Below are 27893 nucleotides of genomic sequence, written 5' to 3'. Positions count from 1 at the left end.
TGCAGCAGAAGGGATCTAACCCTGTGAATATTTGTCCATTTTGGGATTTGACCCAGGTACTTATTATATTTTTTGCAACAGGTTCAATTGACCAGGACCGGGAGTGCGCGCCTCACCTACCTTCTTTTTTGTACTGAATGCTATGGGAGTCCCGGGCTCCAGAGGCAGCGCCACGGGGTGACTGTGCCCCACTTTGGAGAATCATAAAGATGGTTCTCTCCCCTCCCCCAAATTTGGGAAGGACTTGTGCTTTGGAGGGGTGTCGGTTGCTGGTCACCTGAACAGAAAAAAACGTTTTCACTACAGCTACCAGAATCCTTTGAGTCTAATTAGACACACCTGCTCAACAGCCTCCCTGATGATTATTTGAGATAAGAAAGCGCTAGAAGGAGAACAACTACAGACCACAGAACTGCAGCTGAGGGATTTAACCCTGTTATTACTGAGTACCTGATTTGCAGCAAGGGATCTAACCCTGTTATTACTGAGTACCTGATTTGCAGCAGAAGGGATCTAACCCTGTGAATATTTGTCCATTTTGGGATTTGACCCAGCTACTTATTATATTTTTTGCAACAGGTTCAATTGACCAGGACCGGGAGTGCGCGCCTCACCTACCTTCTTTTTTGTACTGAATGCTATGGGAGTCCCGGGCTCCAGAGGCAGCGCCACGGGGTGACTGTGCCCCACTTTGGAGAATCATAAAGATGGTTCTCTCCCCTCCGCCAAATTTGGGAAGGACTTGTGCTTTGGAGGGGTGTCGGTTGCTGGTCACCTGAACAGGAAAAAAACGTTTTCACTACAGCTACCAGAATCCTTTGAGTCTAATTAGACACACCTGCTCAACAGCCTCCCTGATGATTCTTTGAGATAAGAAAGCGCTAGGAGGAGAACAACTACAGACCACAGAACTGCAGCTGAGGGATTTAACCCTGTTATTACTGAGTACCTGATTTGCAGCAAGGGATCTAACCCTGTTATTACTGAGTACCTGATTTGCAGCAGAAGGGATCTAACCCTGTGAATATTTGTCCATTTTGGGATTTGACCCAGCTACTTATTATATTTTTTGCAACAGGTTCAATTGACCAGGATCGGGTGTGCGCGCCTCACCTACCTTCTTTTTTGTACTGAATGCTATGGGAGTCCCGGGCTCCAGAGGCAGCGCCACGGGGTGACTGTGCCCCACTTTGGAGAATCATAAAGATGGTTCTCTCCCCTCCCCCAAATTTGGGAAGGACTTGTGCTTTGGAGGGGTGTCGGTTGCTGGTCACCTGAACAGAAAAAAACATGTTCACTACAGCTACCAGAATCCTTTGAGTCTAATTAGACACACCTGCTCAACAGCCTCCCTGATGATTATTTGAGATAAGAAAGCGCTAGGAGGAGAACAACTACAGACCACAGAACTGCAGCTGAGGGATTTAACCCTGTTATTACTGAGTACCGGATTTGCAGCAAGGGATCTAACCCTGTTATTACTGAGTACCTGATTTGCAGCAGAAGGGATCTAACCCTGTGAATATTTGTCCATTTTGGGATTTGACCCAGCTACTTATTATATTTTTTGCAACAGGTTCAATTGACCAGGACCGGGAGTGCGCGCCTCACCTACCTTCTTTTTTGTACTGAATGCTATGGGAGTCCCGGGCTCCAGAGGCAGCGCCACGGGGTGACTGTGCCCCACTTTGGAGAATCATAAAGATGGTTCTCTCCCCTCCCCCAAATTTGGGAAGGACTTGTGCTTTGGAGAGGTGTCGGTTGCTGGTCACCTGAACAGAAAAAAACGTTTTCACTACAGCTACCAGAATCCTTTGAGTCTAATTAGACACACCTGCTCAACAGCCTCCCTGATGATTATTTGAGATAAGAAAGCGCTAGGAAGAGAACAACTACAGACCACAGAACTGCAGCTGAGGGATTTAACCCTGTTATTACTGAGTACCTGATTTGCAGCAAGGGATCTAACCCTGTTATTACTGAGTACCTGATTTGCAGCAGAAGGGATCTAACCCTGTGAATATTTGTCCATTTTGGGATTTGACCCAGCTACTTATTATATTTTTTGCAACAGGTTCAATTGACCAGGACCAGGAGTGCGCGCCTCACCTACCTTCTTTTTTGTACTGAATGCTATGGGAGTCCCGGGCTCCAGAGGCAGCGCCACGGGGTGACTGTGCCCCACTTTGGAGAATCATAAAGATGGTTCTCTCCCCTCCGCCAAATTTGGGAAGGACTTGTGCTTTGGAGGGGTGTCGGTTGCTGGTCACCTGAACAGGAAAAAAACGTTTTCACTACAGCTACCAGAATCCTTTGAGTCTAATTAGACACACCTGCTCAACAGCCTCCCTGATGATTCTTTGAGATAAGAAAGCGCTAGGAGGAGAACAACTACAGACCACAGAACTGCAGCTGAGGGATTTAACCCTGTTATTACTGAGTACCTGATTTGCAGCAAGGGATCTAACCCTGTTATTACTGAGTACCTGATTTGCAGCAGAAGGGATCTAACCCTGTGAATATTTGTCCATTTTGGGATTTGACCCAGCTACTTATTATATTTTTTGCAACAGGTTCAATTGACCAGGATCGGGTGTGCGCGCCTCACCTACCTTCTTTTTTGTACTGAATGCTATGGGAGTCCCGGGCTCCAGAGGCAGCGCCACGGGGTGACTGTGCCCCACTTTGGAGAATCATAAAGATGGTTCTCTCCCCTCCCCCAAATTTGGGAAGGACTTGTGCTTTGGAGGGGTGTCGGTTGCTGGTCACCTGAACAGAAAAAAACATGTTCACTACAGCTACCAGAATCCTTTGAGTCTAATTAGACACACCTGCTCAACAGCCTCCCTGATGATTATTTGAGATAAGAAAGCGCTAGGAGGAGAACTACAGACCACAGAACTGCAGCTGAGGGATTTAACCCTGTTATTACTGAGTACCGGATTTGCAGCAAGGGATCTAACCCTGTTATTACTGAGTACCTGATTTGCAGCAGAAGGGATCTAACCCTGTGAATATTTGTCCATTTTGGGATTTGACCCAGCTACTTATTATATTTTTTGCAACAGGTTCAATTGACCAGGACCGGGAGTGCGTGCCTCACCTACCTTCTTTTTTGTACTGAATGCTATGGGAGTCCCGGGCTCCAGAGGCAGCGCCACGGGGTGACTGTGCCCCACTTTGGAGAATCATAAAGATGGTTCTCTCCCCTCCCCCAAATTTGGGAAGGACTTGTGCTTTGGAGAGGTGTCGGTTGCTGGTCACCTGAACAGAAAAAAACGTTTTCACTACAGCTACCAGAATCCTTTGAGTCTAATTAGACACACCTGCTCAACAGCCTCCCTGATGATTATTTGAGATAAGAAAGCGCTAGGAGGAGAACAACTACAGACCACAGAACTGCAGCTGAGGGATTTAACCCTGTTATTACTGAGTACCTGATTTGCAGCAAGGGATCTAACCCTGTTATTACTGAGTACCTGATTTGCAGCAGAAGGGATCTAACCCTGTGAATATTTGTCCATTTTGGGATTTGACCCAGCTACTTATTATATTTTTTGCAACAGGTTCAATTGACCAGGACCGGGAGTGCGCGCCTCACCTACCTTCTTTTTTGTACTAAATTCATTCCTGGACCAGAGAACCATAAGAGTCTTCTCACCTTCATCAGCAGCGGATCCAGTCCCCATCACCTGCGGAGTCCCTCAAGGGTCATGTGTTTCCCCTACGTTATACAATATTTTTACAAAGCCTCTCTTTGATATATTGGAAGGGGTCTCATATACCAACTACGCCGATGATACCCAGATTCTTATCCCAATCCAAGGTGATTATGAAAAAGACACCAGAATCATAAACAGAATTTGCCAAATCATCCAAACCTGGATGGCCACACATGGCCTATGTCTTAACGACGATAAGACTGATCTCTTAATCATCGGGTCTACCAATAAACTGAACAAACTACCCCAGCTATACAATTCCATCACGATTGATGGCATCAAAATCAAGGTAGCCAAGGAAGTTAAAACCTTAGGTTTTTACTTAGACTCAGCTCTCGCCCTCGACAAGCAAGTAAATGCTACAGCCTCAGCAACCAGTTACACCTGAAAACTCATCCACGCCTGCAAACCATACCTTTCCACAGATAGCTGCACCACCATAGCGCGAGCCCTCATCCTCTCTAAATTAGACTACTGTAATGCACTGTACCTAGGCACCAGTAAACATAACCTTAACAAACTCCAAACCCTGCAGAACAATGCCCTTAGAACAGGCCTAGGAATCCCCAAAGGACAACACATATCTGTCCATAGAAGAGCCGTCAACTGGTTGGCCATCAATGACCGTATCAAATTCAAAACTCTGAACATTACACACAATTGTCTGAACAACAAAGCTCCTGCATACCTGACAGAAAAATTCACTAAGCATACTTCTGAACATCCCATCAGAAAGGCCCTCTCAAATAGCATCAAAGTCCCCAACTTTAAACTGAAAAGAACTGGTAGGTCCAGTTTCCCGGTTCTAGCAGTGCAGCTGTGGAACTCCATCCCAGATGCACTTAGAGCCAACCCTTCCTTCCATGTGTTCAAAGCTAACGCTAAACACTGGCTTAACACCAACGACCGCTAAATGCCCCAACTGCACCAAATACTCTGTATATTTATTGTAAATACTTGTAACTGTAACAGATCTTTCATGTAAGTCATCCGACTTTGCAACACAAATAAGTTTTGATATATGTAACATATCTCACATGTAAATATGAAATGCTTGATATATGATCCTGTAATATATGATCCTGTAACATAAAAAATGTAACTTATTCATGTACCTGTAACCCAAGATTTATTTTCTGCAAGCGCCCAGTTGCTTAACGGCCAGGCACGCTCTATCAATAAATAAACAATACAAACAATGAGTCGTTAAGTTTCCAATGCCTTTGAACCGGCTGTTTTTGGCCTGAGATAACTAGATTTGCGGATACTGGAGCGTGGTCCGATATCATGCAGGTGTGGATTTCTGTGTCGTTAAGACATGGGAACAGGACTCCCGATAGGAGTATGAGATCAATTCTTGAAAAGCCTTTATGCACACATGTGTAGTGAATGTAGACCCTTGCGGTGCCATTGAATAGCCTCCATGCATGGACGGATTTGGTTTCTCTTAGCAATTTGGCTATTGCTAGTGCTTGCACGAAGTCTGTGTTCATAGGGGGCAGAGTTTTATCTATTTGTGGGTTTGGCATGCAGTTGAAATCTCCACTTATGATCAGATGGCCTTCGCGGAAGGCTATAATGGTCGGAATTAGGTTTACGATAAAGTTGGCCTGAGATGTATTGGGGCCGTAAACTGAGACAATGGTTATAGGAAGTTCTTCAAACAGGCACTTTAGAAGGAGGAAGCGGCCTTCCGAGTCTCTTTTTATGGTGATTTTTGATAGTGGGACTTTGTCTCTTAAAAGAATTGCAACTCCTCTCTTCTTCTGTCCGGAGGAGGCGAAGTATGCTCTGTGTTTATATCTATTGAATCTTACTCGGGATTGTTTCTTGGAGCAGTACGATGTCACCCGATAACTGACCCAGTCTGTGTTCTACTGATTTACGCTTTCTTGGTGAGTTCAGGCCCTGGACATTCCACGTGAGTATCACTATTTCACTTGTATCGGCCATTGGTATACATTTTAGCGTCCGGTGTGTCATTGGCCTTGCTCTCGCTCCTGGGCCAAGATTCTGTTAGCGGCGATCGCTTGCTGCATTGGTCTGATGGAAGCTTAGTTGCTGGTGCAATATGCTGTGAGGATGACTGTGAGGCCAGAACCTGTGGGGCTCGGATTGCTCCTCTCCAGGTTGACTGCAATGATAGTTTATCTCCCCCCTCCCCCCTCCAACTTGAACTGGTAGTAGAACCATTGTCCTGCTGCCACACTGGTGGCAAAGGCGCCTAATGATGGGCAACTGGGCCGCTGATCCGAATTCTTTTGGACCTCATCCTTGCTCCCGCACTGTTGGCGTAAATGAGAGTTGATGTCTCTGGAGGCTTTCTCCCCACAAGAGTTTTGCGTAGTTATGAGCTGTGGGATGTGCCTCTCTTTAGGAGCGGCTACCTGAACAGGGTGCTAGCTCAAGATTGAATTGCCAGGACTCGGCTAAGTTCTTGCCAGATTGGTCATCCCAGCAAGGTGTCTTTCTTAGGGGGACCCCGAAGTCTTCGTCTTCTGCCGGCTTTTGACCATTCTCCTGTGGGAGGCTTTCCCGAGGGGGGCGGGATGGTTCTTCTGATTCCGACTCCCCGTCAGACTTTCTGAGGCCCATAAATTTATCCACCTCTTTAGGCGTGTGAATTTGCCTCAGGGCTCCTTCCCTTTTAAATTTGACTGAGGTCCGGAAACCCCATTGATACGGGATCTTTCTGTCTCGTAGCCATTCCGTTAGAGGTCGCATGATTTTCCGCTTTTGGAGCGTGGAGGCGGCCAGGTCCTGATAGAGCGAGATTGTGGAGCCCTGGTACGTGATCTGGTGCATTTGCCTCGCCTCGCGCATAATTTCTTCTTTCATTTGAAAGAAACGGATTCCAACTAGTACATCCGGTGGGAATGTAGATTCCCTTCTTGGGGAGGTTCTGTGCACCCGGTCCAGTTCCAAGGGTACGCTGTCTGGAAGTGTAATTATAAATCTAAGTAGATTTGTGACATAGCTTTTTAATTCTGCATCTGGGATGGAGGATGGTATTCCTCGTAGGCGGATGTTATTCCTCCAAGAGCAGTTCTCTGCGTCCTCCTGTTTTGCCTCTAGGAGGTTGCATCTTGCCTCTAAGTCCACGATCCTGTCCCTGTCCTGATCAATTTCAAATCTTTGGTCACAGACCTCCGCTTCAAGCTCGGCCGTTCAGTGTTCTACTTCTCCCACTCGGCCGTCTAGAGAGTTAATTTTCTAAGTGACCTTTTGTGCGCTTTTTTGAATTTCTTTAGTCAGGGCTGACAGTAGGTTTTGCAGGTCGGCTTTAGTGACTGATTGGGATGGGCACTGGGTTGATGCCGGTGCTGTAGACCTGTGGGTGTTGGGGGGATCTTCCGGTAGGTCCCCCTTTCTGGATCTCTCCGTAGTAGTGTTCGCTAATAGGGAGACAATGTTCGCTTGCCTAGAGGCCTTGCCGCTTTTTGACATCTTGGTGCTGCTGGGTCACTGGGGCAGGCCTTTCTGCGTGGGATTATTGCTAGTATACCACAGGGGGAGAGTTCCGGAATCTTTTTTAGATGCCCACTTCGGTTGGAGCGGTCTATGGGGCACTAGTGCCGAGAGGAGGGGGGGCTGTGGTGTATATTTGAATGCTTGTGGCAAAATGCAGTGGGCCTCGGCTTGCAGTATGAAGGATCCCAATGACCTGGGAAGGTGCGGTGGACTTAAAGGCAGAGGGGAATGGGGGGTGAAGCCGCGGCTCAATGGGTGGGGCCCGCCACATTCAGTGTTGTATTATTTCGGGGGACTGTTATTGATAAGACCGCGGGGAATGGCCGATTCAGGCGGGCAATCCTCCCCCCTCCTCACCTTAAAGATGTCGGTGCTGGTCTGGCGTGTTTTCCGAAAGGTATGAGGACTCTGTGTCGACCCGCATGTTTGCGGCTTTTCAGGCCCAGTGAGATATGATCCAGGCGTTCTGTGCTGGTGTAGGTTCACTGTGCACTGAAGAATGCTGGGCTGAAGGTCTGGGTGCAATCCAGCCGTGGCTTACGGAGTGAAGTGGGAGAAGCGTTGTGGCAGGTACCTCTGGATGGGCTTGGAGATTTGGTTGGCAGGAGGGCAGCCGCCACCAGAGTGGTCGCCAAGGGTGAGCGGATGAGATCCCCAGGCAGGGGCGTCATATTCTCCGCTTGCCGTTTCCCCCCCCGTAGGAGGAGCAGCTCCGTCCCGGCCGACCGCAGCCAGTACCCCCTGTGCAGGATGGAAGAAAGGCAGTGGGGAAGAAAGCCGGGGCCGGGAGGCACCTCGAGATAGAGCCTCACCCCAGTCCCAAACAGTCTGGTATAGTTGGCTCAGTTCTATGCAGGCCCACAGTCTTACGTGCGATGGTCTCTGGGGCTGGGCGGGATGATTGGGGTTGTCGGTGTGCGCGGCTTCAAGGCGAGAAAATGCTGAAGCCAGTGTGGGCTGGAGAGCTGTGTGCGCTAGGTGGCTTCGCTTGCTGTAGCGTGCCAGCCCCACCCCCACACAGAGGTACTCCTCTGTTTGTGCTCCGCGGCCGCCATCTTGGTTACGAGCGGGGACCCGTGCGAAAGAACTTGCCGAAACTTCATAATCCGGCCACGACATGGGGTCCCACTCAGTAGACAGCTGCTGGCGGTATTCATGCAATGGTTGTTTTAGTTTCTCTCCATTACGGGGTCTGGTAGTGGCGATTGCAGCAGCGGCGTGGTGGGCCTCTCAGGAGCTCCTAAGAAGCCATTCCACTCGTGGTGGCTCCAAGCCACGCCCCCCTATAACCATATTCTTAAGCACATGTGCCCAGATGCCCAAGGGTTAGGCGCCCTATAGAAATGTAAAAATAAATAAAGACATGCATGATGGATGAATGCAGAAGAACCATTGGTGCCTTCCCAGTTGTGTGAAAGAGACTGATGCATTCAGGTGCTTGGACTGAAATGTTGCCAAATTACCAATGTATGTTAAAGAGAAGGATGCACTCTGGAACTTGCAGTGCAAGATATCCACGGTCAAACCGTGGCAACAAGAACTTGTAGTATGACCAGAAGGAGATAAAATCGTTTTACCTCCATCCCGACCACCGCTATAAGAGTAATAAGATGAAGAATATGTTGTTTTTATATTGAAAAAATTGTGTCTGTTATCCTTGACTGTCTCATGGTCCAAAGCACAGGTTTCCAGGTGCACGGAACAGTGCCCTGAATTCTCAAATCTACAATGAGTGAAAATGCAGGGATCCCCATGTCAGGAAGACCTGTATGCTTGATCTACTGCTAAGTGGGCTGGGCAGGGATTCAAAGCCATATTCTGCAGGACTCCTTTCAATGTCGTTGAATGATCTGCCAAAAGAGGGGCTCAACGCTCTTTTAAAAGCAAATGGGCCCCAGTGATTGGTGTAGGCTAAGCCTACCTTAATGAACCAATCCCAGGTCCCCACCAACAATCTTCTGTTATGCGTGAGGTCATAACTGGAGTGCTTTGCAACAGGAAAGGTAAGGGGTGACAACATGTACTACTAAGTCCCAGCCATCTTCCTGTCTGTTGTAGATCAAAGTGTCTCTCTGGTTAATTGAGCTCTCTTTGTCTCCTGATCAAAGCGCAGGCCTCCATTGAAGTTTGTGCAAGACCAGACTTTTAGTCTCCATCAAATCACATACTTCTTCCCTCTGAAAGAGGGTCCCCTTGCAGGGGTTGCCTACTGTAAACAGTTGTCCCCGACATGACATTCACTGCCCTTCATACAGTGGGTTGAGAGGTAGCTTCAAGCTGACACATTGCATATCAAAGAGGTGTTGGGGTTTTCTGCCCTTTGTTAGTTCTGTGACCAGGCCTCTTTGCAGGCCTGCTTCAATGAACTCATCAGTATGCGCTGCCACCACACAGAACTACAATGGGCAGGGCGGATACATGGAGCCTTTGATATTTAATTAGGCTGGCCATGGCAGGAGGAAGGTGATGTCCGACTCAGCACTTATCTTGCTGAACTACCTTACCAGCATAGATTTCTGGTTTTATAATTCAGATTGGATTCCATCAACTGGACAAAGCTTTGGCATCCTTTGCTCTATTATGGAGCGGATATCCGTTTGAGCAAATCAGACTAGGATTTGTGCTCTGAAAACTGAGCAGGTGTATGCTTTGGTTCAATGAGCTCACTCACAGTGCCATTCCCAGTTACAAAAGAGGTGTGCCAAGGCTGTGGTCATACCCTCAGCATTGAGTTTTGTTATAGTGCGACATTTGTCATTTGCATGGCCTCGGGCCCTTTTATTGTGGCTGCCAGTTTGGGCACAAATACAGACGTACACAAAATGCTACAGAGGAAATACTGATCCTGATTTTGATAGATGTTTTCCTAGCAGCCTCACAAAAGAGCCGCTGCGCCCTGCTGAATAAGTTTAATGACTAGTGTGAATGGGTACTAACTGTAATACAATGGAAAGTCATGTCTACATGACTCAAACATGCTTCTAAATGCTCACTTAGTGTAGGCAGGACACACTTACTGTGGTGGCTAACGTTTATTCCCTCTCACTAACATGGCTCAAACAAATGAACCTGTTGGTCAAATGTTGCATAGGGAGGGCCTGTTTTACAAGCCTCTATGATGTGCAAACACTTGTGTTGTAACAAAGGGGTGTCTTAATCATTCAATTCTTTATGCATAAACTGTACAATAATTTTATGATAGGAGTTCACAATAAATGTCAATTAAGTTCCCAATTAACATTAACAAAAGAGTAGTCATTTCAACTTTTGCTAAATCGGAAGTGGAGGGAGAAATTATTTGCACGCCTCTTCCATTAACTTTATTCCATTGTTATTTCATATTTTCAAACTTGAAAGACATACTTTTTACTTCAACATATTTCTATACATAGTGACAGAAAGACATTCATGAAGGTAGTGAAAGATTCTGCCACTCCTATCAACCATCATATACTTCATTACCTGAGAGATGGTGAAAAACAAGGATATGGTCCGCACTAGTGGAATACATAGAACCAATAGTTTAAAGGAACATATACAGATCCTATTTGCAGGATATGTAGAATCACACAGACCACAAAGAGTTACATTACATACACGTACATGTTCGTGACTCAAAGGTTATAATTTGTTCCATGTGTTCATATTCTAAACTGTGGTCATCGTTTGTACTGGTTTACATGTATTTGGAATCCTAGATTAATACTTTCTAGGCAGGGCAGAGATTGTAATAGGTCAACGTCAGTGATTATTAGTACAAGTCAAGGACAGGGTGCATGATAGAATTGCTGTCCCTTCCCTGTCGGCAGCCAATGGTTTAACACACCTTCTTCTGGACCGTTAATGTGATGGATCCCTTGGGGACCAGAGAGCCATACCATACTGGTCTGGAGGGGGTGAGCGAGATGGAGGTGCTGCTTCTAAACTGGGGCAACACCCAGGACGAAAAAAGCTCTTACACGCGCGAGGATGGAGTTTCAGAGTCCGTTCCTCTGCTGCAGTAAGTAGTTTTTTGCTGGATTACGGTGGCATGGTATACTGCACTAGGGATAGAAGGCGAGGTAAAATCTCAGAATGGACACAGGAGCACTGGAGTTGCGGGTGGTCATGCGCGAGTTGGTAGGAGCATGCCCTTCTCCGCTGGTGTCTCCGCTGGTGTCGACACCCAAAATCTGAATGCGACTCCCGTTCGCCGGTTCGTGGTATGCCGGGATGGTTTCTGCATCCTTGTGCCCATCCTGGATATGTACTGAGATAAAGGAGTTGAGGCGACATTTTATGGCACCGAATATGAAGATCATGTAATAATTACATTTAATCTAAATAAAACATTGTTTTGCCTTATTAAATGTCTCTATTTCCATGTGTGATTGGGGGCTACTTCAATTTTGGAATATCTTGTAAACTCCTTTTAACACAATAAAGTGAAATGATGCAATCCTATATATTTGTGAAAGTATGTTTGTATTTTCGGGGTTGGCTCCAGCTCCATAACAGTTGGTGGGCTGAAATGTTGGCCCAAGGTCTGGGATGTACTGACGATGGTGAAATTTGACCACCCATCCGCTCTGAACAGGTCCGGCCCTGTGCTATCAGTATAGGCGATTTCGGGAGATTTCCTAGGAAGTTATGACACAATAAAACATACACAAGGCTATAGCAGACCCCCACGTGCATGTCAGCTACAGACCCGTACAACGGGGAGTGGTACTGCTAGTTTGTCATAAGGTTCCTTCCTGCCACTTCACCTTTCATGGCATGAATCCTGCAGACTGCTGCTACCTTATTATGCTGGTGTCTCAGTGTGCCGGTAAATGTACCCATATTTTGAAATGACCTTCTAGCGGGCCACACAAAGACTCTCAGAGAAGATGTTGTCAAAAGAGGCTGGACTTTCACCTTCTCAATCGCATTCTTTTGTTGATCAGGAACATGTTCTGAATATCACCTACTAGATGATACACGTATTGCCATGTGTCATAACTGTGTACAGCAATATTCATCACAGTTGGTTTCTGAGCAAGACATGGGGGAACATTGTCTTTTCGCTTCGATGTTTGGAATGTGTTTCCTGACAGGTATGTCATCCCACCAAAACGCCAAGGGTATCGGAAGCAACATCTCTCGCCCAATGACATCACAGTCAGTGCTGTCATAGGACCTCTGACCACAATCACATCACCAGAAATGCTGAGACATGACCTTTGACCTTGATATCACAGATAGTGGCATCACTGATGTACAACTACAATATGTGTAAATTAATTTAAAAACAGAAATGAACAGGCAGTTCCTAAAGTAAACAAAAGATTAAGTTCAAAACTATATCATCTGAGATACTGCCATGATATGCCATGGGAGCAGTCATGATAAGCCAACAACACACTCAGGAGAACCGTCACGGCTGAGGTGTATGCCCATTGTATGCCCGATTACACTCACATGGAATTTACACAGTCATTGTATGCAGGTAACAGCTACGAAATTCCAAGCCTGCTTCCTTTGCACAGGTACAACATAGGCCCTTCCTATCTCATGAGCCTTTGCCTCCATATCAGAGAATTGAGGGCGGTTGAGCGTCAATTACAGAGCTACAAGGTTACCACATGCCACAGACAGTATAGTGCTGCATAATGCAGGGCTAACTCTTCTAAGTACTTTAATAATAGGTGACATCTGTGCCCAATGGAATATTATATTCATTGACATTTAAATAATGAAGAGAGTGCAGGCTGCGCATATATCTCTGATGCAAACACTTAACTCACGGAACTATCCCACCTACTCGGAGGCACAGCTGAACTGTTGCCTCAAAGCACTGTTTAATATGTAGCCTTAGTTCTTTAAGAATTGTTTCTTTAAATGTTTTTGTTGGACCCTCTTAACAATAACTGTCTTTTGAATGACATGCACTCTTACTTAATCATATTTGATAAGACATCTCAAATTGACCCATGTCAGGTGTGATTTGCGAATCGTGTGTCCCATCCTTGTTTCTTAATTTCCACTCCGGTACTTGCAATTTTATTTTCAGTATCACAAATGCACAAGTGCAAGAATGCAAAGAATAAAATAGGACAGGCACAACAGGCGATAACTTTGTCAATACCTTTAAACGCATTGTCTTAATTCACATACATGACGTGTCAAATCCTTTAACTGTGGTATTGCGGTGACTTCATCTATGAAAATAAAGTATGCCATGCTGTCATGTAATAACAAAAACAATGCTCTGGCTAAAATTCACAGTCCTAGACATCCCCCAATTAAAAACCGACAAGATACTGGAACGATCTGGACAGGTCTTGAATAAACTAAACGCCTAACATTACCATGCCTTTGCTAGAATAATGGCGATCTTGTTCCATACATAAGTACATTTCTGGTTGGGACAATACTTTGTTCTAGAATTCTGTATATTTCCCCAGTCCCAATCAAAGGACGGGATAGTCCTTCATTCATAAACAAATTCACCAGCCTAGGCTGGTTCTAGGACTCTCTTACACCCTCTCTGCCCTATGTTCCTGTAATTCAGGACTAGAACAGTCACATATGTGATACAGCAGTCGTGGTGGTTACACACACACAGACAGAGGCAAGAGTATCTGACCCCTGAGCCCACAGACTTAGCGCTGGGAAAGATTTTTTCATTTTTATCTTAGATTAGTCAGATGGAGAAGCATCCATATTTTGATTGACAAATTGTTTGGTTATCGGTTGCTCCATTTTTCTTTCATGATCTTTTATGCATTTTTCGATATTGTATAATCCTTGTATGTCTCAACAAACTGGATATCTATGTAATTGTCATTTTTTTTGTTTTGGTTAAATATTTTTGTATATCCGACCAAGTGAATAATACATTTTTTCTTTGGTTGTCAGAAAAAATGTACGGTTTATACATTTCCTGATTAAAAACCGACAAGACACTGGGTCGAACTAGACAGGTGTTGAATAAAGCTGAATGCCTAATATCACCATGCCTTTGCTAGAATAATGGCAATCTAGTTCCATACATAAACAACTTTCTGGTTGGGACAATACTTTGTGCGAGAATTCTAGAAATCCAGTCGGCACCATAGTCAAGACGTTTTAAAATATAAGTTTGCTTGATAATTACAACCTGTATGCAAAAAAGCATGTATTAGGATTTTGAATTTCGAGCAATACATGCGTCGTTTGTTAAACATAGATTTTAGATAACGTTTTCTGTCATGAGATGGATTCATCCGGGAGTCTCCATGTGACTGTCTACATTAGACTCTGTTCGGGCCTACCAACCTGGCCAAGCGATAGGCTTAGGCAAACCCACTGGTTCCTTCCACAGTGGCCTATGCCGACCTGTGGCTGAAGATGCATGTCTTTGATCCGCATGGCATTTGGCATGCTTTGTTGAATGTGAATATTCCTGGGTGGATCAACTTATTATGCCAATCATTATTTCAGTGCCCCATTTGACTCTGTGTTCATTTGGGCTGTGGCCTAAGAAATCCCATATTAAGAGTCCCATGGTTCATATTAAGCAGGAAAAAGGGTCAGTGCTGACAGGGAGGCAGGAAAACCAACAAACGGGAATGTACGTGTGAGGAATTGGCATCTGGCAAGAGAGAAATGTTTCATTAACAGTACAAATGGTGTAGGTAATTCCATCTCCGAAAGCGAAATCTGCTGATCAGATTCGCCATTCGTTGGCTCCATGTAAAAAGCCAAGAGTACTTGTGCGCTGCTGCATCGGTAGCCTGATCTGCAGCACCTGCTCCACCAGTGGCACGGAGCAGGCTCAGAGGGCACAAGTATACACTCAAAAGCCGCAGCGCCAGCCAAGTCTCTGCAGCGCACAGGCAGCATTCAAGTGTGAAACACTTGTGTATAGGCACGTTACAAATACCATATCATAGCATATCAAGACATGCCCCCTGTACAAAAACTACAATGATCATAAGTAACCCATGATGGTGGCAGCATACACTCTAAAATAAAGCTATGCCCGAGTTCAGGCATAGTGCAAAGTATGATTGTGGCCGCTACATCCAAATTGATATCATGCATGTGTCAGCTCCTGCGAGTCAGCTCTGCTGCGGAAGTTGTTGCATATTCGGGCCAGAGGGGATGAAACTGCCAAATGGCAGGATAAGAACCTGAATGACCAGGCCACTTTTTTGATCTCCAAGTGCAGGTAACCCCCTCTGCCAGAGACAGCCGCACATCAGGCCACTGTCCTGGGCCCAGGCATCAAAGGAGCACACCCATTCAAAAGGAGTAGCCTCACACCAGGGTGCTGCATCTCTAAAGACCTTTGTCCTTAGTGGGAGGCAAGGGGGACAGGATTAGAGTAGACAGGAGGGCTATGTTCATGGAAAGGAGACTTCTACTATTTTGTTTCTCAATGTTTCTCTCCCTTTCTTGCCCCCTCACCTTCCCCTGGAGCCAAGCATCTTGGGCATGATATCAGAAGGGTAAAGTTCATTTCTTTGATGGGCAGGGATTGGACCACTAAGGCAGTCTAGCATTAGTCCAATCACCTGGGGAATAAAGGGGTCTCCCACCCCTTCTTGGGATTCACTCTGAAACAACACCCAAGAAGGATTCACTGGACCTCTTTTGAGAGAAATGTACTTTAAAAGCCCTCAGCCTGAGGGGAAGGAGAAGCCGTCAACTACCCACTCCCAGGGCACATTGAGGGTGACTTTTGCTGTGAGCCAGGACCTGCCACTCTGCGCCAGATCTCCTAAGGCTGGAAGAGCAGACCCTGGATGGAACTATCCTGTCCTCAAGTCCCCCTAAGTGAGCCTCATAGCATCCAGAGGTCCAGACCTGCTGAAGGTCCCTTTTCTGCCTGTCCAGGCCCACAGACAACAATGTTACAATTACAAAGGGAACAGTGTTATGGAAAAGTCTGTCTCTTCTGAAACATGACAAGTCCAAAATGGTAAACATATACAAGCTGTACATATTAAACCTTTTCTCATGCCACTTACGAAAATACAGCTGTATTGGGTTTGTGTACCGCCCCTAGGCTATGGGGCCATGCAGTACATGGTAAATGCAATTTTTACATTACATTTATCATTTTGTCATTGCTGCGGGCATTGGTCCTCCCATGTAGCCTGAAGGGCCATGCTGTTACAGAAGGTGACATGGGAAACTGCCTGTTGAACCTCATCACCTTCTTTGGTATGGTAATGTTTATTTGTAAAGTGCCTATACACAAGGCAAGTGTTTGAAAGCGCTCAAGAAGGGAGGGAACACAGGGAGACGCAACAGTCGTTCAGAGCCCTTGAAATTCTGAAACAATAATAGTCTGCACAGGCAGAGTAAGAGCATATAATGCAATTAACGGTGGAGAGAACTGCAAATAGGCCTGACAATGATTCTGTGGTTTTTCCAAGTGCATTAAGGTGCCACCATGCAGGGAGTGAAGACAGGGGAAACATACAGACGATCTTTCGCCATGGTCATTCGGATTGCGCAAGTGCACAGACGGTTACAGCGGAGGGGAGGGGACAAGTCCTAGGGGGCATGTAGAGGGGGGTCCAAGTGCTCCGAGTCAGTGGAGGCTGGGGTAAGTGCAGAGAGATGTCACTCTCTTGGGTCATTGTTCAAGTGCAGTGATGGTGAGGCGAGTTCAGGGCCTGGTGGCCAGTGCGAGAGGACTGGCGGGGGTGCAGGGACCTGTGAGTCTGAGGTACACGAGGCAGCCAGTCAGCCAGCTGGACAGAAAATGAGTGAGAGAGGGAAAGCGCAGAGATAGGTTAGCAGGGTAGAGGGAGAGAAAAGGAAGAATAGAAAAGTCTTGAGGAGTTTCCGGAGCTTAAGGAGATCAGGCTCAAGACGGAAGGATGTTAAGCATTGGATCCCTCCACTGAACTTTAATTTAATCATGAGGGTAAGGAGCTGAGCCATCAGGTCAGTGATAATGATGGCACTTGATTACAGGATGAAGAACGCATTGTTTTGCAGATGAACACCTCATGTGTGTTTGATAGTCACAATGATAGAAACGTACATAAAGTATGTTCATACAAAAGAAAATAACACCATACGGGGTATAATGTAGTCAAATGAGTAATAAAAGCAAAAAGTTTGTAAGGTTACAGTTATTCGTCAGAAATCCAAGGCTATTGCATAGTAGTGGCCTTGCTTATCAGCTGATATAACTTACCAGAGGCTCAAAAGCAAACAAACTGTCAATGAAGTTCACTGTCCAACCTGCGTGAAGCCGTATGAACAGCAATCTCAATAACTCAAAGGCCTTGTAATCTAGGCAGTGATCCTCTAAACATGCAAAGCTTGAATAATTGCCTGTTTCTACGAGTTCTAGGGCATCATTTTGAACTCCTTTCCAGATTGTCTTTTATTCACAGTCATTTCCTGATGGATTGGAGATCTCCATACACTGGCGAGTGGGCTCCCTCTTGCTACGTAGCTCCCTTTTGTTGAGCAGACTCTGTGGCAGTCCTCCTACTTTAGCGACTCATCCCTGCCAGCTCTGTCCTGCATCTCCACACAGGAATGTTTTCAATACCAGCCCCGCCCCTCACTCCTCTGTCCTTTCGACATTAACCCTCTGTGTTTAAATCGCTAGTAGTCTGCATGAGTACAGGGATGAGTAGCATCCAATTCACCCACGCTGCCCCAAAATACTACTAAAGCAGTTTTGATCCTAATCATAAAGGTGAAACAGGCACAGCCCGACATGTATACCTCCAACGCCTCTTTGGTAACACGGGATGAGGGCAAGCTATACTTTGCAGGCAGGGTGTGGGCTAATACATTTGCAACCCAAACAATATTACAGTGGTACCAAAATAGAAGAATGCTCAACCAAGGTTCTTAAAAAAAGGGAACTGCAATAAAAAGAAACAATGTTACCAACTAATTAAAAACACTAAAGAAACTTCGAGAGAAAAGGGGCACTAGGTGAAGGCATGGCTGCAAGCAATTGATTCAAGCAGCAAAAGTACTTGCAAAGGTCTTGAAAAAAGAGTGGGGTCTTATAAGTCGTTGGGGTCCTTTATGGCAGACCATAACCACTGGTCATAACCACTACAGATATCTTTATCTCTTTTGTTGGGTGCTGAACAGCGTCGAGCCAGGCTTCTTGGCACTTTTCTGCAATTGAGCCAATGTTCAGACAGTCAAGTTGCGACGGTCCAGTGGAGAGACATAGTTGTATCGGCTTCGAGATGGGGCTCTTTGTGGATCTGGTCGATGCTTGAGATGGGTCAAGTGGATGGGTGCCAACAGATGGGGGTCGAGTTGGGTCAAAATATGCATCTACTGGGTCCAGTCAGCGTGCGGGATAGGTGAGTCGATGGCTTCTAGCAGGAAGAGATGACTTGAAAATTGGGTTGAGACTAAGCTTTTGTTGGGTCGAGTCAGCGCTGATCATACAGCGAGTCAGGTGCTCCCAGAGCAGTGAGTCGGTAATTGAGTTGCGGCGGCAATGCACTTCAATCTGTAAAATCAGCATTGAGACAGCTGGATGAATCAGGTAAGCGGTTTCAAGCTCGTAGAGTCCAAAACGGAGCAGTGTGGATCCTGAAGTGGCTAAAAGTGATTTGAGCCTGTTCAAGCCGACTCAAAGAGGTCTTGAGGCGGTAACCAGGCTTCTGGACATATGGGTTGCTGGGAGGCCCAATCCATGGTTTTCGGGGACAAGATGAGTGCTTTCTTCTGCACCTCAACTCCAAGAAGATTGTCTAGCGCCATAGGGAGGTCCTTCACCTCTACTAAGCAGGATACTGGTTCCAGTTCAAAGGCAGCAGAGAGGCCTCTGTCCACAGCAGTGTCACCTCAATTGTTCTCCTAAGGTAGGTAGGGAGAAGAACTTTCGTCTTCCTTGGAAATTACTGTCTTCACCTCTATGCCAGAAGACTTCGGAATAGACGGCATCCCCAACAGAGTTCCAGGGACGAATCCTTGAAGTACAAAGATGAATACACTAAGGGAAGGGCTTCTTCACCTTTAAATGTTAAATGCTATAGCCGATTGGTCTGAAGAAAGCTTGTCAGAGGCCAGATCCAGGCTGCTGTAACAAGTGTCCTTTACCTTCTGATGTCATGACCTCAGTGATTTGCCTGCAGGAAGTAGGGAGGGGCAGGAAATACAGAGAGCCCTAGCAGAATTCAAGATGTTGGAATACCACTCTTAGCCTAACCCTCTCCTATGGCTCCTTGAACTCCACCCCCTTCCCATGTCTGCCGACTTCAAAAGGACTCCAGTGATCAGCACCCTGTTTTGAGCATGCCTTTTGTTATGTAAGGACTGTCTTTGAAGCATTGGTTCCTAGGAGACCTCCAGAGGAGGGATCCTGTCCCTGGAGGACTGTGTCGCTGTGGCTGTATAATTGTCTGATCCCAGTAGCCACAATCCCATAACCAGTTATAGCTTATATTTACCATTTGACATGCCACCAGGCACGGATTGGCATGCAGTAAATACCTCACAAAGCAGAGCAGTAAAACAGGTGGTATTTTGAAATAGTACTTGCAACCAAGAAGTATCCTCCTGTTTGATCTTTTGCAAAAATGTCAGAACCGCATTGTTTAACAAATATATCCTAACCTCTCCTGTAATGCACTGCCCGTAACTAAAACATTCTGTGACCACAATGTAACTTTTTTTGTCATAATGCCTTGTTTGTATGTTAAATTGCACTAGCTCTGCAATACCTCCGGGTCTGGTCGCCATCGATAAATAAAATAAATACTTGTTTTAACATTACCACCTAACTCTAAATAAGGCCCTCAGTGTGAAGTTGCGTAAGTGAGAAATCAATTAAGGTATTATCTGCGTGCAGCTCATGTGATTGGTCATTTGAAATAGACATCTCTTACCTGTTGATATGCCATATTCAGGAACAGGTATCGTTCGGACCTCCTCATAGGTAAACAAAGACTGTAAACAACGTGGACCACAGCAAAGAAGAAACTGAGTAAGCCAAGCTGTTTCCGACACTGTAGCCAATTCTCCAGCCATGTAGGGAACCGTCTGTATTTGGTGTGGTAGAAGAGTTGGAACGCAGCAGCTAAAATCCCTGCCAGGTACACCAGAGACAAGAGAGTAATGGCAACAACGGGCAGCGTCTTGTTTACAATCTCAATGGGGATTTTGTAGAAGTCACTTTGCTGGTTTCTCACATAGGGATGTATGACATCTCTGGTGAAAGAATAAATAAAGAAAAAGGTAGCCAGGCTGACAGCGACTACCACGGGTCCTTTCCACAGAGTAAACAACCTCAGTGGTACGTTTTCAATCTCTCTTGATGAAGACAAAGCCCCCAGATCAACAGGTATGAAGTTCAATTGGCGCGCAAGCTCCATCACCTGATGGCGAGCTTGGACATCGTTGCTGCAAATATAGACCTGTTAAGAAAACGACAACGTGTTACCAGTATTCCTTCAACAATCTGATGCCAAAAGTAAAGGCTCTGATAGTGTAAAGCATTGTACAATAAATGCATCAGAGCACACCCTTATGACTGCCCCATGAGAAAGGAACATGTTTGTTGTCTTGGATTGTACTGGATGAGTCACTTACCCATCCCTAACACATGGCAACCCTTCCGGCACTTTACATAACTTACACACATACAATGCTTTCTATTTTACATGAAGATAATTGATGTGTATCCACCTTGATGCAATCATTTATGTTGAAAGTGCATTAAATATATTGAAATGTTTGCTCCCCCACTCAGATGAGATGCCCATTCCTTGTTTACTTTCAAACAATCTTCAGGAAGTAGGACCATTGTGTTCTTAAAGTAAATCCCTAATCCAGGGAATGTTAAAAAATCCTTAAATTATGTAAACACATTTCTTAAAAGAATTCCTATCTTGGGGGATTCTAGGTCCACTTTATAGGCCCCCTAACGTTTTGCTTTATCGCCCCTATATTTTTGGATCACTGGCCTATTTTCTCCTCAAGTCTCTCTAATGTTACAACTCTTTTTCCTTAAGGTATTTGGTCTTTGGATTTGCATGAGGCTCCCAGTCCCATATTTGCCACCAAGTGATTTTATCACCCTACATTGGCTTTAGGGAGTAGGCTTGCAGCAGCTGTAATTTAATTTTTACTCCACCAGGGGTGCAGGCAATTTTACCACATTGGTAGCTCAATGTACCTTTTTGATATCCATTGGGATAGCAATGCGCATTTTAAGTCCTGCTCTTGCCCATTTTGTATTTAATTATTTCCTTTGTTCAGGAAAAACGCAAGGTACGGCTTAAATGGCTGTTAGGATCATGTCGGCTCAGTGTGAGCTCACCTGTCAGCCTCCATACTGATTCAAACTGGTTTTCACTAGTCTAAGGTAGTGAGTTTTCCCCTCTCAATTCTCTGGGGATAGCCTGGGCTGAGTGACCATCCATATGGCCACCCAGAATGGCCATGTGACCCTTTCCTCCCTAGCTCCCCTTAGCGATTGGTGTTTAGGCAGTGGTACGTATTGCATAACCCTGCCTCTGCTCTTTCATTTGTCGTCCTGCTCTTGGAACTTGGAATAAGCTGATCTGTGCCTTGCTGGAGGACATTCCAGCTGTTTTCAAACCAGCGATGCCATTTTAAGCCCTCATACCGGCTAGATGTAGTGCTTTTACTTATTTATTTTATTTTATTTTTAAAATGCTGCGAGGCACTCTTAGCCCTGAGAGCACAACACAAAACAACACAAACAACAATACAAAAAAAGAAAATACAGGAAAGAAACAACAGATCGGTCCTGTTCTGAAGATTCAACAGTACTATAGTGTACCAAGGTCCACTACCAACTTCAAATGAGATAAGGCTCTCGGAAAGCCATGGCATTCAAAGTTTATAAACTCTTGCTTAAGATTCAGGATCAAACGTTTTGTAGATGAGCGTTCTCCAGAAAGGCAAACAAGTCCACGGTAGAAGTTTCGAATCTTGAACAAATCTCCTGGAAAGCTTGCAGGTGCAGCTCCCATGCTGATGCAGGGAACGTTCCGCTCCGCGTGGTTGCCTTTGTACTGTCAGTCCCTTCATCAGGTAGGCTTCTGCCCATTCTGCCACAGTGTGTGCCAGTTCTTCCCATGGGTCAAGACCTGCTTCCCCTTCTGCCAGTTGATATAGTCCTTCGCTTTGGTGTTGCCCATTGAGATCATCACAGGCATCCCCTGGATTCTTGATGCAAATGCTGAAGCGACTCTGAATGCTGCTGCACGTTCCCTCTAGTTTGAGGATGAGGTGGTTTAGGAAGATCAGGAAGCTTCTTGCTAGTTACGTTTCTGATGATGCGAGAACTCTTCCAAGGTAGCTCCTCATTCCAGGCTGCTGCTGTCTTTCGTAATTATGATTGACATGGGCTTATATAAAGGGATATCTGTAGTAAAACCCCCTCACCCCCCAGACCATACACCATTGAAATCTGTTTCTCAGCTCTGGAGTTATTGGTATCTGAGCCCCAAACTCCTGCAATAATGTCCTTCAATGTGGGTGTAGATGGGATATTAGTGGGCACATATGCAGACTTGCCAACAAAACTACAAACACAGCGGATGCGGAGTTACCATCAATCTGCATATGTGTCTGGCAGAGGTGTGATCCTTAACTAGTAGAGGTTGTAGCCCAATTGCTCGATCCTCCAGGTACAGGACTTAACCTCTGGCTGTTACGAAACAAATCCCTATAAACTGTACATTTTGGAACAAAGCTAGGTGTGACTTCTCTGAATTCAAGGGGAGTGCCCTTAATTCCAGGTTTTTGCACATTACTTTCACTTGCTCTGTCAGCTACTCCGTGCAAGTGAGGAGGCGGTTTAGTGCTTGGTGCTGTTTTTTAATTAAAAAAGAAAGGCTTTGAAATGAAAATGCATTCCTGCCACTGCATACCCCAAATCCCCGATGCTCCATTCTGACTGGGATGTGAAACTAAGCATCCTGCAGGTCTATAGAGGTTAGGAAATCGTGATCAGGATGATTATCCTCTGAAGGCTCTCTATTCGAAATTGATTACTTGTAATCTATCTGTTCAGTTGTTTCAAATCCAGAACCAGCCTGAACCTTCCTGTTTGTTCAGGAACAAAGAACATGCTAATGTAGAAGTCCCTGACCTTCCCTCCCTGGCATACTTCTGTAATGTGTTCCTTGGCTACATAGTTCCCTGGTGCCTTGAGGGAGTCTCTTGGTCTTGACTCTCAGCAGGGGAGTATGGATTGGGACATTTGCTGATGGTAAAGAAGGAAATTCTACATTGTACGCTCGTTGTACAATCCTGTTTATAGGGAAGACATTTTTCTCCATGAATCTGCAAAGTATTGTAATCTGGCTCCCACTTTGTATACAGAAATCAGGACTGTTCTGTAATTTCTGTGGATAGATGTTTTTTGCTAGTATTTGTGGGAACCTCTGTCTTGGACGGACTTCTCCTTGTTAAATCCAATTTTGGATAACATGTGGACGCTGGCATTCTTCATCAAAGTTGTTCCAACCTTGTGTGGATGTCTTTTGCAATTTGTCTGCATAGTTGTACACCTTGCATGCTCTATATACGTTTTAGAGTTGGTCTTCTTTCGCCATTTGTTTGCATGGTGGTACACTTTAAATACTCTATATTCTTTTTCCAGATAACTGAAAAATATTTCCACTTCAAATATTTAAGTGCCATTCTTTTGTATCTTCATTGTTTCTTACCTGAACCCAGGCGAGGGGCAATTCACTGCCCTGGGCTCGTTGCTGCTCTGCAATATTTAAGAAGGCAAATTAAGAAGACCTATACTTCCTTCCCTTTTACGCAAAGGGAAAACGATTTTGCACAGGTGGGAACTTACTACAGGTTTTCCTGTCCCTTGGGATGACGTTTTACCTACCAGAAACACCCAACACTAAATTAATCAGGCCAGCAGGAGAAGAGTAGCAAACTAATACCAGCTCCTGCACTTGGAAATCAGCTGAAAGAAATCCAAGATGGCAGCAAGACTTTTAAAGACTTCCTTGCCCTGGCTTCCAATAGAAGGCCAACTAACCAATCAATTCAAAAAAGTGCCTCAGCCAATGGCAGAACGGTGTGGGCTTTATAATTGAAGTTAATAAACACAAACAGTGTCTTTTGGGTTGGGAGCTGAGGACAGGAATTTGCTGAGGAAGCAGGATATCTACACCAGCTGGTTTTCTTATCCACCCAAAAGGGGCATTTTATTTAACTAAAGCTTGAATCATCCTCCATTGGCCTCTGTCGTTCACAGGTGGAACTCAAAAAAAAACATCAGCCATTTCGACCATGTGTAACTTTGATGTTAGCTCTAAGGATGATCCCATTTTAAAAGATCGAAGGCGAAAATTCATTTTACCAATACTTGGAGCATGCAACTTTAGAACCATAAGCGCTGCCAAGAGACTTCTGCGTTCCCGCTCTACTAAACATGTGACATACCAATTATGCTTTCACTGACAATGCTTTGTTGCAGAATACCATTTTAATGATGCATTGTAAGGTTGTATGCATTTACTGTGTAAAGGGGTCTTGCTTTTATTACATTTTGTGTTTTCGAACGAAATCAAGCTTTAGTGAAGTGAGGAAGCAGGACAGCATCAGAGCAGTGGCGCTCCTTGAGCGCAGAGGGGGGTATGCTCCAGAGAGGGAAAGAGCCCCTTGAACCTCAGAAGAGGGTTGTGTCCTAGTGAGGGGAAGAGCCTCCCTGAACCCCAAAAGATGGGTGTGCTCCAGTGAGGAGCGAGGAGTCTACCGAGTCCCAGAGAGAGCTGTGCTCCATTGAAGGGCTGCAGGAGAGCCCCCCGTGAACCCCAAAACGTGGTCTTCTCTAGTGAGGGAGGGAGAGCCACTGAACCCTAGAAGAGGGGTGTGCTCCAGTTAGGGGGCGGGGGTGAGTAGTCCCCTGAGGCCTACAACAGAGGTCTGCTAAAGTGAGGGGGAGATGATCCCCCTGGACCCCAGAAATGGGGTGTGCTTCAGTGAGGGGCAGACACACCCTGAAGCCCAGAAAAGAGGTAATGTCCAAAAGAAAGGGGGGAGAAGAGCCCGCTGAAACTCATAAAGAGGGGTGTGTTCCTGTGAGGAAGAGGTGAGCCCGAGACCCCAGGTGAGAGGTGGGTTCCAGTTAGGGGGTAGAGAGCCCTTTGAGATCGAAAGTGACCCCAGACCCAAGATAAAGGAAGGGTGAGAAGTAGTAAGAGAGACAGACTTTGACCCTAGAAGAGAGGATGTGTAACAGAAAGGGAGAACCCCTGGAATCCGGGGGAGAGTGCGAGGGAGAGGGAAGGGAAAAGGGAGGGGGAGAAGTAGAGGGAGAGAACCCTGTGGTGTGAACTGGTTTGCAGGCTACTATATCCTTGGGCGCATCAGGGCACCATATCTCTGGGTAAAAGAAAAGAGTGTGAGAGCCCCTTGGTCCCAGGAGGGAAATTAGTAACAGACAGGTGACCCCGCAAATTCCCCCTCCCCCCAGTGAAGGGGAGGACATTTGGGGTACTTGACAAAGAGGAAACCCTATATCCAATGAATGGTGGAGAAGCACTGTTGTCCCCAGAAGAAGGCAAGACTGAATGCAAGCGTCACCTAAAGAGGAGAATGCCTTTTTGCTTGATGTCCTTCATTTATAATCCTGAGTTCAAGGACTACATTTCCCAAGAGGCTTTATGTTACAGCCATCCTGTACGAAATTCCATGCAATAGACGTATGCTTTAGTTTTGGTTACTAAACCCTTTCAAGCTTATTCTGGTGTCAGTAGTATCCTTTGGCCATGTGACAGCAGCCCGACTCTCAGGAGTCTCCACACCCCGGTGGGGGGGGTGACAGCACAGGCCCTTTCAGCTGATCTGCTCCCCTCCCCTCCTTTTCCAATCTTTCTCCTCCAACCACTTCTCCAACTGCCTTTTTTGCTGTCCCCTTAGAAGTGCTCCCCTGATCCGTCCATTCCTTGGACATGAGAGGCCTGTCCACTGTTCTTCTGCACCACCATTCCAGATAGGAGGGGCTAGATAGAGCAGTCACTGAATGGAGAGACCTGGTAAGCCATAATGGATATAAAAAAACATTGTCAAACTAAATAAAATACTTTTGTTTCTTCATTTCCCTATATTCTTTTAAGGGGTGATCAACATACCGCTAACTAGCCGGGACCTATTCGGGCCAGGAGCTACATAGCACAGGAAGGCAGAGATGTCATTTTCCATGACTGTTGTATTTAAGCGTGAAGCACGGGCATTTCTCAACGAGACGTGATGCATCAACGAGGCCGAATGTATGGGGGCTCCCATGAAGGGGGCTGCCTGACATCAGTTCAGATCTGATAATGTGAGGACATAAACATTTTACTATGGCTGAAGAAGCACTAGTCTGGCCTTACACCAGTATGTTTTTGGAAAAGGAAGAGCGGAAGCAACCTCAGAATGCGATGAAAAAAGCTCGAAAGTAAAGATCAGTCCATGAAACATTCATTTTATATGGAAGCAGCACTTACACAAGTTAAAGTATAGTCAATACAGAACTAAAGGCTCACTGCAGCTGCACATGGCCATTGTTTGTGTGGGGTGGCGTGGCCGTGCCACCATGGCTGAAAATCTCATTTGTATAGATACAGGCTACGTCCCGTCATCCCCGCAGGCAGAGGGCCTCTTTCGGGTACCCGCCTTCAGCCTATGTGTACCGCCATATAGGAATGCAAGTCGCCATGTTCCAACTGAACATAGGCCATGAGCTGTAAGCGACAACGATTTTGTCTCGCAGAAACTATTGACAACCCGTGATCCTGTCCCTGCTTGCAAAACTAACGGGATTAGAGTAACCATGACAACTGTTGGCAGGGCCTCGTCCGTCTGTATGTGCAGACAATAAAGTAACGGAGCGAGGGACATGTGAACTAAAGATATAGACATACAGCACACATATGTCTCAATCAAAAGTCTGACTGGAAGGTACAAACACATAAGAGAATATAAAGGATGAGTGCAATAGTCGTGAAATCAAATTTAGAATGAGACTTTCTTTAGGAAAATGCTATAGCTGACTTTTTGAATGTGGAATACTTGCCTTGTATCATGAATATTTGTTAATTTATGAAAATAAAGAATACGAGTTGGCTTATCTGAACGATTTCCAAATGAACGAACGTTAGACTAACTTGTGAAAGACCTGAGTGAGGAAGAATACACATTGGTTAAAAAAGACTCGCAACAAATAAAATGTACTGAGCCCACAAATACAAAACACAACGATGTCAAACAACGGACCTCCTAGCAGACGTCTACTAGACAATACCCCACACCACGTCCGGCAAACAGTGCTCTCCCAAAACTACTAAAAGCACATAGCAATGGAAACCTCTTCCACACAAACGATGGTCTGAATAAAAACACAGAGCACTGCAGAATTGTACATTCCAGGCATCCCAGGCGCAATACCACTAAGCAATATCAGGGATGAGCTATGAAAATCTCAGCAATATAACACAACATACGTTTTTGCTTTGATCAAGCGCCCAGAACCCCAGAAAATAAAATTGAAAGCCTTGCTCCAAGATTTAACAGGTCCATGTGGCTATTTCAGCAAACAAACAGTAACTGATCAAATCCAAGATGGCACACCTGGTTTATATCACGAGATCTTCCCCTGTCATGTGACCGTATTCAGAAAGCAGAGCATGATGGGAAAAAGGAGAGCTAAAACTCCCAGAGTCTATATACTTTAAAAGAAATGGGATGGAAGGCTGCAAGTCACCT

General features: G+C 45.5%; 1 protein-coding gene across 3 annotated transcripts in view; it reads right to left on the bottom strand.

Annotated features, from left to right (window-relative positions):
* STEAP2 (STEAP2 metalloreductase) overlaps positions 1-27893 on the bottom strand; it is a 328022-nt gene that overhangs the window by 189357 nt on the left and 110772 nt on the right. For all 3 annotated transcript variants that reach the window (XM_069648363.1, XM_069648364.1, XM_069648362.1), the window contains exon 3: positions 20033-20560. In XM_069648363.1, the coding sequence (XP_069504464.1) occupies positions 20033-20560 (528 nt within the window). The remainder of the gene's footprint in view (positions 1-20032; positions 20561-27893) is intronic.

The sequence above is a fragment of the Ambystoma mexicanum genome, chromosome 2q, assembly GCF_040938575.1.
Source record: "Ambystoma mexicanum isolate Mex_15411 chromosome 2q, UKY_AmexF1_1, whole genome shotgun sequence".
NCBI lineage: Eukaryota > Metazoa > Chordata > Amphibia > Caudata > Ambystomatidae > Ambystoma > Ambystoma mexicanum.
Note: the sequence above shows the minus strand (reverse complement) of the source record. Positions and strands in the feature narration are given on the sequence as shown.